Source organism: Polyodon spathula, unplaced genomic scaffold (assembly GCF_017654505.1).
Source record: "Polyodon spathula isolate WHYD16114869_AA unplaced genomic scaffold, ASM1765450v1 scaffolds_3709, whole genome shotgun sequence".
NCBI lineage: Eukaryota > Metazoa > Chordata > Actinopteri > Acipenseriformes > Polyodontidae > Polyodon > Polyodon spathula.
This window is the reverse complement of record NW_024475168.1, coordinates 1-11093: the sequence shown is the minus strand read 5'-3', so window position 1 is coordinate 11093 and position 11093 is coordinate 1. Positions and strand designations below refer to the sequence as shown.

Here is an 11093-nt window from a genome sequence, read left to right as displayed (position 1 = left end):
TACGAGCCAACGTTGTCAAGCGCACTCAGACCGTTTTCATTTCGATAAATTACGTATTTATTTTAATTAAAAATAAAATACGTAATTTATCGAAATGAAAACGGTCTGAGTGCGCTTGACAACGTTGGCTCGTATCGGTCACCCCCGGCCCCCCACCTCCGCTCAGGTGAAATGGACTGGCCCGGGGGAGGCGGGGACTACAAGTGAAAAACTACAAGTCCCAGAGTGCCTCGCTTGCCCACGTGCTGTTTGAGAATTCGAACACAGTGACGCGATGGCAGCCGCATTATCGAGGGCTCTGAAGCTACCTGGTGTCTAGAATAATAATAATAATAAATAATAATAATAATAATAATAGCGTTTTATTCGCAAAAGAATATAACGTATCTTATTATATGCTCTCTCTCTCTCTCTATGTGTATGAATCGTATTAGTTCTATTGCCTACAGAGGGAAGATGGGTATTGTAACTATATTTTATATTTATGATCATTTTAAACGAGACGGTATTAGAATGAATGCAGATCGCTGCGGTTCTTTTTTTTCTCGTGATAAAAGGAGGGTTTGCATTGAAACGCACCTCTCTGTTATAATACAGCCGGACACGGGACCGCTGCGTACGAGCTAGTAATGCAACGCAAGAGTGAGCTAACAATGCAACACAAGAGTGAGCTAACAATGCAACGCGAGAGTGAGCTAACAATGCAACGCGAGAGTGAGCTAGTAATGCAACGCGAGAGTGAGCTAACAATGCAACGCAAGAGTGAGCTAGTAATGCAACACAAGAGTGAGCTAGTAATGCAACGCGAGAGTGAGCTAGTAATGCAACGCGAGAGTGAGCTAGTAATGCAACACGAGAGTGAGCTAGTAATGCAACGCGAGAGTGAGCTAGTAATGCAACGCGAGAGTGAGCTAGTAATGCAACGCGAGAGTGAGCTAGTAATGCAACGCGAGAGTGAGCTAGTAATGCAACGCGAGAGTGAGCTAGTAATGCAACGCAAGAGTGAGCTAACAATGCAACGCGAGAGTGAGCTAGTAATGCAACGCGAGAGTGAGCTAGTAATGCAACACAAGAGTGAGCTAGTAATGCAACGCGAGAGTGAGCTAGTAATGCAACGCGAGAGTGAGCTAGTAATGCAACGCGAGAGTGAGCTAGTAATGCAACGCGAGAGTGAGCTAACAATGCAACGCGAGAGTGAGCTAGTAATGCAACGCGAGAGTGAGCTAACAATGCAACGCGAGAGTGAGCTAGTAATGCAACACAAGAGTGAGCTAACAATGCAACGCGAGAGTGAGCTAACAATGCAACGCGAGAGTGAGCTAGTAATGCAACGCGAGTGAGCTAACAATGCAACGCGAGTGAGCTAACAATGCAACGCGAGAGTGAGCTAGTAATGCAACACAAGAGTGAGCTAACAATGCAACGCGAGAGTGAGCTAGTAATGCAACGCGAGAGTGAGCTAGTAATGCAACGCGAGAGTGAGCTAGTAATGCAACGCGAGAGTGAGCTAGTAATGCAACGCGAGAGTGAGCTAGTAATGCAACGCGAGAGTGAGCTAGTAATGCAACGCGAGAGTGAGCTAGTAATGCAACGCGAGAGTGAGCTAGTAATGCAACGCGAGAGTGAGCTAGTAATGCAACGCGAGAGTGAGCTAGTAATGCAACGCGAGAGTGAGCTAGTAATGCAACGCGAGAGTGAGCTAACAATGCAACGCGAGAGTGAGCTAACAATGCAACGCGAGAGTGAGCTAGTAATGCAACGCGAGAGTGAGCTAACAATGCAACGCGAGAGTGAGCTAACAATGCAACACAAGAGTGAGCTAACAATGCAACACAAGAGTGAGCTAACAATGCAACACAAGAGTGAGCTAACAATGCAACACAAGAGTGAGCTAACAATGCAACGCGAGAGTGAGCTAGTAATGCAACGCGAGAGTGAGCTAACAATGCAACGCGAGAGTGAGCTAACAATGCAACACAAGAGTGAGCTAACAATGCAACAATTGCGATTATTGACACGAACTCTCCGCCCGTCCGAGAGCGAAACGTTTTCTTTTTTGTCAGATGCTTAAATCTCGTCTTTTCACTATGGCATGACAGATCTAAGTTGGAAGCATACCCGACGCATGTGCTACGCGACTAGACAGACGACATCAGACAACACACACAGAGAGAGAGGCAGACCCAGACGTCTGTCTGTCTGTCTGTCTGTGTGTTCGTCTCTCTGGAGACAGAGAAGAGAGAGGAGGAGAGGGTGTCTCTCTGTTTATCCTCGGATGATTATTTTTCTTTATTCCCGGTTGCAGAAGAGTTTTAAAGACCCGTTTCTCTGGATAGTCCTGACCGGAGACCCCGACCCTGCAGAACACCTCGTTCACACAGCGCTGCAAAAATACGGGTTTTTTTTTTTTTTTTTTGGAAAAGCAGAAATAAATTAAACCCATTGTTTATTCTTGCATATTTTTGCAGTGCCTCAGGGTACAAAAAAAACTATTTTGGGTGGTCAGGGAGACGATAAACGGCAATGAGTCCCAATGCCGCGACGGGGGCAGCTTGCCAAGAGGTCTGGTAAAGCACAGGGAAAGCATTGTAAAGCACAGGGAAGCGTTGTAAAGCACAGAGAGGTCTGGTAAAGCACAGGGAAGCATTGTAAAGCACAGGGAAGCAGTGGTAAAGCACACGGGAAGCATTGTAAATCACAGAGAGGTCTGGTAAAGCACAGGAAGACATTGTAAAGCACAGAGAGGTCTGGTAAAGCACAGGGAAGCATTGTAAAGCACAGAGAGGTCTGGTAAAGCATAGGGAAGCATTGTAAAGCACAGAGAGTTCTGGTAAAGCATAGGGAAGCATTGTAAGTGCAATCAACCGTATATTACCCTGGGTGTGGTCGCGGAGAGGTGTATATGGAGTTACCAGACATTGCCTGGAGACGACAAACGACAGTAATTTGCCTGACACAACAAAAGGACACAAAACCATTTGGGCCAAAGGACAACGGCGGATGCAGAAGAGACAATTCTCCCTGACAATGTGCTGGACGATCTGCTCTTGAGGTCCTCCCTCAGCGTGGCCTAGTTGGGCGCCGACCCGACCTCTGGACTCCTCTGAAATCTTTGTCTCCAGTTAAGGAGGGTAGCGGCGAACGAACCGAGAGACTGCCTTATAAATATAATGTCATAGTATTTTTATTATTATTATTATGAATGATCAGATTCTTATTATTAAGGAATAATCATTAAAATAATAAAGAAAATCATAAAAAAACCCAGGGGCTGGGGGAGTACGACCCCCTGACCCAAGCGGACAGCGATGAGAGCGAGGAGGAGGAGGAGGAAGACGAGCTGGTCCTCAACTTCCCCAGGAACGGGTTCAGCCCCCAAGCCTGCTGCAGTACCGGCCTCCAGACACAGGGGGGCAACAGAGAGCGGGCCGCCGCACGCAAACACAGCCGCCTGACAGGCGGACACGAGGCCCCGGTCGACAGGGGCGCCGGCTCTGACCCGGAGCCCAAGGGCCGGGCCGGCCGGGCCCAGCTGATCAGAACCACGGTGTTTCTCGCCACGCTGTGTGTCTCGGTGCTGGCTGTGTTGATGTGTGCGTTTCTCATTCCCTGTAGAAAGGGGGCGCTGTGGCCCAAGCATTGGAATAGGAGCGTGGGGGAGATGGGAGGTGAGTCACGCACACACACTGTCACGCACGCACACTGTCACACACACTGAGACACGCACACACAAACAAGTGTGACAGTGGTTGGTGACACTGACACACACACACACTGAGACACGCACTGACACACACACATTGAGACACACTGTCACACACACACAGAGTGATTGTTATCAGTTAATCTGTTCAGTTTTCCAGAAAGTCTCAAAGGTGTTCTTCACAGCTGCGCTACAGCAAACCCCCTTTCATTGCTCTGTTGCAGTAGAAGTCAATCTGTCCATATTTCTTTTCTTTCAGACGTGTCCCTGCCTCCCCTGGAATTATGGGATGTAGATAACGATACCGTCACTGATGTCGTCATAGCGATGACCCAGCCAGCCAATGACAGCTCAGCATCTCCTCATTTATCTACAGTCTGAATGGATTGATAATTTGATCGTTTCAATCTCCTCTCTCTCTCTCCTCTCTCTCCTCTCTCTCGCTTATTTCCTCTCTCCTCTCTCTCTCCTCTCCTATTGCACAGCAGCGTGATCTAGTCCAGTTTAATTTCTCTTCTCTCCCTTTCTCTGTCAGTCCACTCAGTCTCTGCTCTCTCCGGTATCGACGGCGCCCCCCTGTGGACCCAGTTGGTTCCGGAGGAAGCCCGGTTCATCCAGTGCGGGTTCGAGACACTGGGGAGGGGGCCCGGCCCGGCCTGCCTGCTCACTGGGACCAGAACTCTGCTCCGAGCCGTCCAAGCGGACACTGGTAACTCTCACAGCACTTGAAAGACGCTCCCTAACTAGTGAATAATCCAGACAGGACTGAACTTGAGAGATACTTCAGAGACGCTCCCTAGTATCTAGACCACAGCATAGCAGCGCACCACAGTTAAAGAACTACAGCTCCCAGCATCCCCTCACCACTGCTGCGAGAGCAGAGGCATGCTGGGAACCGGAGTTCTTCATGGACATGGCTAAGTGACCATTGCTACTTAGAACTACGAAACATTATCTCACTGTAGTCATGTATCATTTGTGATACGAGACCCACAGCGTAAAGAACTACATCTCCCAGCATGCCTCACCATTGCCGCAGGAGCAGAGGCATGCTGGGAGCTGTAGTCCTATAGCCAGGGCTTGACCGATCTCACTGTGTATCAAGTTAAAGAACTACAGCTCAAGGTAAAGAAGTACCGCTCCCAGCATGCCTCTCACCCCCCTCTCCCCGTGCTTGGCTGCAGGTTCGAGTCTATGGCAGCTCTCTCCTCAGGCTCTGGGGGGACGGATCGCAGGCCCAGCTCTGCGGGTTCCTGATCTCAACGCAGACTCCGTGCCCGACCTGCTCGTCAGCGTGCTGCCCGGGGATCAGGTGACTCTCTCCGGGCCCAGCCCTGGTCCGGTGACTCTCTCCAGCGCCGGGCCCAGCCCTGGTCCGGTGACTCTCTCCAGCGCCGGGCCCAGCCCTGGTCCGGTGACTCTCTCCAGTGGCTCGCAGTTCCCTGCAGGGAGCACCTATCACTTAAGTAACATTGACAGCTATCCTAGTGAGTATCTTCAGTGACGTTGACGGTGTCACAACATGTAAATAATAATAATAATAATAATAATAATAAATATAAGAATACATCATACTTACAGAAGGGAGTAGAAGAGGATAGTAGGAGAGGAGAGTCTCTCCTCTCTCTCTCAGCAGTCTCATCTCTCTCTCCTGCTCGTCTCTGGAGCGGACGGAGCTCTGATTGGTTCTAGGGTGACCTTTAACCTCACCAGGCCGGACAAGCCGATTGGCCCACAGCTCCATGTGACCAGAGGGGGCGCCGTCTACGTCCTGTTTGGCTTCGGTGAGACTGAACAGACAGATGCACGTCAATCAATCAATCAATCTATATCTATACATACACACACGATGACTATAAGATAATACACACATTTTTTATATATATATATATATATATATATCTAATATATATATTGATATATAATATATGATATCGTATCTTCGATACCTATCTCCCCCACACAGGATAATCCTTTGTGAGGTAGTCTTGTGTTTTTATTTGAGTTGGGGGGAGTAATTTGTCGTTTTGTTAAATAAATAAAAACAAATTGAAATTTAAGTTCCAGTCGCGCTACGTGGAGAAACTTCATATCAGGCATAGTCCCGGCCAGCCCGGTGGAGAAGGTCCTTTTCTTCAGAGCGGACCTACTGGGGCTAACCCTCTTCGACACCCCTCCCCAGGCCACTGCTCTTGCAGGGACCCGGATTGGAGGAGACAGTGAAGAGGGTGAGAATCTCTCCGCCTGTTTCACGTGGCGGGTGAAAGTCCTCCTCATGGAACGAGTAAACAGCTCTAAAAAACGCACAAACCGAGGCAGAAGGCTCAGGCGGGTGGGCTGGTCCCAGTGAGGAGAGGAGAGAAGAGGGGGTCTCGAGACCAGGAGGTTCAAATCCCGGCTCAGCCACCGACCCCGTGTGTGTGTGTGTGTGTGACCCTGAGCGAGTCACTTCACCTCCTTGTGCTCCGTCCTTCTGATGAGACGTAAAACAAACGCGGTCCTATTGGAAGAGACTCTGCAGCAGCAGCAGCGGTTGTTGGTGATGCAGAGTTCACCCCCCTAGTCTCTGGAAGTCTCTTTGAATTTGATAATAATTGTTTTTTTTTTTTTTTTTTTTTTTTTTTCAGCTGCTTTCAATTGAAGCCAGTTTAATTATCTCTCCTCCCTCCTCCCCTCTCTCCTGTCCTCTCCTCCTCCCCTCTTCCCTCCTCTCCTCTTATATCCCCCTCTTCTTCTCCCTCCCTCCTCTCTCTCCTCCCCTTTCTCCTCTCTCTCAGTGGTCATGTTGAATACTTGGCCTCTCTCTCGGGCTCCACACTGAGTTGCAATGACCTCCTCGTCACCACTAGAGGGAGCCTCTCTTTCATCACAGGCTCCAACCTGCAGAGAAAATGGAGCATTCGCATACCAAGAATACAGAGGTGTGTGGATTGATGCCAGCTGAACTACAGCTCACATGATCCTCTGCCAGGAGCGACAATGCTCAGGCATGCTGGGAGCCGTAGTTTAGCACTAGACCCTGATAGTGATGCGATCCAGCCCTCTGAAATGTCTTTATAATATACAGCACTAGACCCTGATATTGATGAGATCCAGCCCTCTGAAATGTCTTTATAATATACAGCACTAGACCCTGATATTGATGAGACCCAGCCCTCTGAAATGTCTTTATAATATACAGCACTAGACCCTGATACTGATGAGATCCAGCCCTCTGAAATGTCTTTATAATATACAGCGCTAGACCCTGATATTGATGAGATCCAGCCCTCTGAAATGTCTTTATAATATACAGCACTAGACCCTGATATTGATGAGATCCAGCCCTCTGAAATGTCTTTATAATATACAGCACTAGACCCTGATATTGATGAGATCCAGCCCTCTGAAATGTCTTTATAATATACAGCACTAGACCCTGATATTGATGAGACACAGCCCTCTGAAATGTCTTTATAATATACAGCACTAGACCCTGATATTGATGAGACCCAGCCCTCTGAAATGTCTTTATAATATACAGCAGTAGACCCTGATATTGATGAGATCCAGCCCTCTGAAATGTCTTTATAATATACAGCACTAGACCCTGATATTGATGAGATCCAGTCCTCTGAAATGTCTTTATAATATACAGCACTAGACCCTGATATTGATGAGATCCAGCCCTCTGAAATGTCTTTATAATATACAGCTCTAGACCCTGATATTGATGAGATCCAGCCCTCTGAAATGTCTTTATAATATACAGCACTAGACCCTGATATTGATGAGACACAGCTCCTCTGAAATGTCTTTATAATATACAGCACTATACCCTGATATTGATGAGATCCAGCCCTCTGAAATGTCTTTATAATATACAGCGCTAGACCCTGATATTGATGAGATCCAGCCCTCTGAAATGTCTTTATAATATACAGCGCTAGACCCTGATATTGATGAGACCCAGCCCTCTGAAATGTCTTTATAATATACAGCACTAGACCCTGATATTGATGAGACCCAGCTCTCTGAAATGTCTTTATAATATACAGCGCTAGACCCTGATATCGTGTGTCTCTCTAGTCCTCCGGTCTTTGGATTCTTCAATAAAGATGACATCCCTGATATTATGCTGCAAGTTTCCACTGTCGAGGGACTGAGAAAGGTAAAAAATAATAATTTTTAAAAAATATGTATAAACAGGATGATTAATCCATCCAGTTTCCGATCCAGCCACGGCAATCGCTCACTGAATTGTTTGTCTCTTCTCTCTCAAAACCCCGCCCCCTCCCAGGTGCTGGTAATTGACGGCTCGAGTGGGCGGAGCCTGTGGCAGGCAGAGTTCCGCTGCCACCTGCAGGCCGTGGGCGGAACAGCACTGGCAACTAGGTGACTGGTTAGCGAACCAGAGTTGTCGGCGCTGCAATGCTGCAGCCTATCGGTGGGCGGACAGGACACTGGAACAAGCACCCCTGCCCAACTACCGTGACTCAAGTAATCTTTATATTATTTTACTAGTAGTTATTTTCATTATTATTAGTTTACAAACGCCACCTCGCTGGGCTTCCCTGTGGGGAGATTTTTCAATAAGTAATCTTCAAATTATTATATTTTTTTTCTGTTCAGGAGCCTAGTCATCCACGGAGGTATCTGCTACACAGCAAAAAAAACCTGGATCCACATCCTCTGGAGCGATGTCAAGAACGACACCATTTCGTGTCTGGGTGGACAGGATACAATATTATTGGAGCTGACGCCAAACACGATTCAGACAGTCCCCCCTGTCCACCGGCCATAGTTAAATATATGATACCACAACACCAAACAAGATTCAGACCCCCCTGAGTTTCAATAGCCATAGTTTAATATATTATACAACAACACCAAACACGATTCAGACACCCCCCTGAGTTTCAATAGCCATAGTTTAATATATTATACAGCAACACCAAACACGATTCAGACACCCCCCTGAGTTTCAATAGCCATAGTTTAATATATTATACAACAACACCAAACACGATTCAGACACCCCCCTGAGTTTCAATCTGCATAGTTTAATATATTATACAGCAACACCAAACACGATTCAGACACCCCCCTGAGTTTCAATAGCCATAGTTTAATATATTATACAGCAACACCAAACACGATTCAGACACCCCCCTGAGTTTCAATAGCCATAGTTTAATATATTATACAGCAACACCAACAAACACGAATTCAGACACCCCCCTGAGTTTCAATAGCCATAGTTTAATATATTATACAGCAACACCAAACACGATTCAGACACCCCCCTGAGTTTCAATAGCCATAGTTTAATATATTATACAGCAACACCAAACACGATTCAGACACCCCCCTGAGTTTCAATAGCCATAGTTTAATATATTATACAGCAACACCAAACACGATTCAGACACCCCCCTGAGTTTCAATAGCCATAGTTTAATATATTATACAGCGACACCAAACACGATTCAGACACCCCCCTGAGTTTCAATAGCCATAGTTTAATATATTATACAGCGACACCAAACACGATTCAGACACCCCCCTGAGTTTCAATAGCCATAGTTTAATATATTATACAGCAACACCAAACACGATTCAGACACCCCCCTGAGTTTCAATAGCCATAGTTTAATATATTATACAACAAAACCAAACACGATTCAGACACCCCCCCTGAGTTTCAATCTGCATAGTTTAATATATTATACAGCAACACCAAACACGATTCAGACAGCCCCCCTGAGTTTCAATAGCCATAGTTTAATATATTATACAGCGACACCAACCACGATTCAGACACCCCCATGAGTTTCAATAGCCATAGTTTAATATATTATACAGCAACACCAAACACGATTCAGACACCCCCCTGAGTTTCAATAGCCATAGTTTAATATATTATACAGCAACACCAAACACGATTCAGACACCCCCCTGAGCTTTCAATCTGCATAGTTTTATATATTATACAGCAATGCCAAACACGATTCAGACACCCCCCTGAGTTTCAATAGCCATGCTGTTTCGGCTCTTAAAGGGAATGCCATTTTATTTTTGCCTGCTTTTTTTTAATTCCCAGCGAGGTACGTGGATCAACAGAAAGACGCGTTTTACGTTACCGTAGCGACGAGGCCCGCGCCCGATTCTTCAAGCACCGAGCCTGGGGCTCAGGTAGTCAGCAGGCTGAGTTTGAAGAGGGCTGTGACCCACGCAACGCCGGTGGCCCTGGGCCCCCCCTCGCACCCCCTGGGGCCCTTCGAAGTCGCCAATTTCTTCAACAAACTGGAATTTATTAAAACGCAAAAGGTATATATATATAAAAAAAATATATATATAATTTCAAGTTTCATTTTCTGTGTTTACAGCTCTGACCAGCTGTAGACTCACCATGTCGAATGAACTTGGTGGCTCGGACTACGGCTCCCAGCATGCCTCTGTACCCGCGGCACTGGTGAGGCATGCTGGGAGCTGTAGTTCTTTACGCTGTGGTCTCCTCTCACAAGCGACACAGACCTCTATTACAATACATCTCGTATGTATTTATTTTTTATTTTTGTTTTTAGTAACAGGTGCTCCCTATCGGTCGATATGATCACATGGAGGACAAAGGGAGGAAGCTGATTGGTGGAGACCTTGCAGGTTGCCACGGGAACAAGGCATCATAAGACTATTGGCTGCTCAATATTTATTTCGTTGTTATTTTAAGATTTATTTATTGTATTTGAACAGAATGAGGTTTCAAATCCGTCAAATGTTTATTGAGTTAGTTTGAGCGTTTCTGCGCAGGAGGGCTCGGATCTCGCCCTGCGTTTCTGCGCAGGAGGGCTCGGATCTCGCCCTGCGTTTCTGCGCAGGAGGGCTCGGATCTCGCCCTGCGTTTCTGCGCAGGAGGGCTCGGATCTCGCCCTGCGTTTCTGCGCAGGAGGGCTCGGATCTCGCCCTGCGTTTCTGCGCAGGAGGGCTCGGATCTCGCCCTGCGTTTCTCGCCCTGTGTTTCTCGCTCTGCGTTTTTAGGGATGGTACGCTGATGCAATAATGTGTAAATAAGTTTCGTGTGAGAATTGAATGGAATAATAATACTAATAATAATAATAATAATAATTATTATATTGTTTTGGTTACCTTGTTCGCGGTATAATAAAAGTATTGATTTTCCAAAACAGTACACTGGGTATTATTAGTTTTATTCAACAACAAGAACACCAAAATCAAAACCAAGTGTGTGTCAAAAAAGTGTCGTACGTGGTGTGTCTTTAACACGCACCAGAATAACACACACACACAGACACACTGAAGCCTACACCCACACAGCAGCTTCTGCAAGGGCAGGGCTCTGTATTAGATCTGGAAGCACAGCCTCTCTTCCACAGAGAGACGATCCTGCAGC

At 46.6% G+C, this 11093-nt stretch overlaps 1 protein-coding gene across 1 annotated transcript; it reads left to right on the top strand.

Moving 5' to 3' along the window:
- Positions 1–95: 95 nt before the first annotated feature.
- On the top strand, positions 96–8081 carry LOC121312216 (protein FAM234B-like). Its single transcript, XM_041244160.1, has 11 exons — positions 96–313; positions 3257–3668; positions 3963–4078; positions 4189–4192; positions 4239–4412; positions 4888–5015; positions 5337–5487; positions 5800–5931; positions 6459–6624; positions 7772–7853; positions 7983–8081. Exons 1-11 carry the CDS (start codon positions 275–277, stop codon positions 8079–8081), a joined length of 1503 nt encoding a protein of 500 aa, XP_041100094.1. The 5' UTR covers positions 96–274.
- Positions 8082–11093: the final 3012 nt, after the last annotated feature.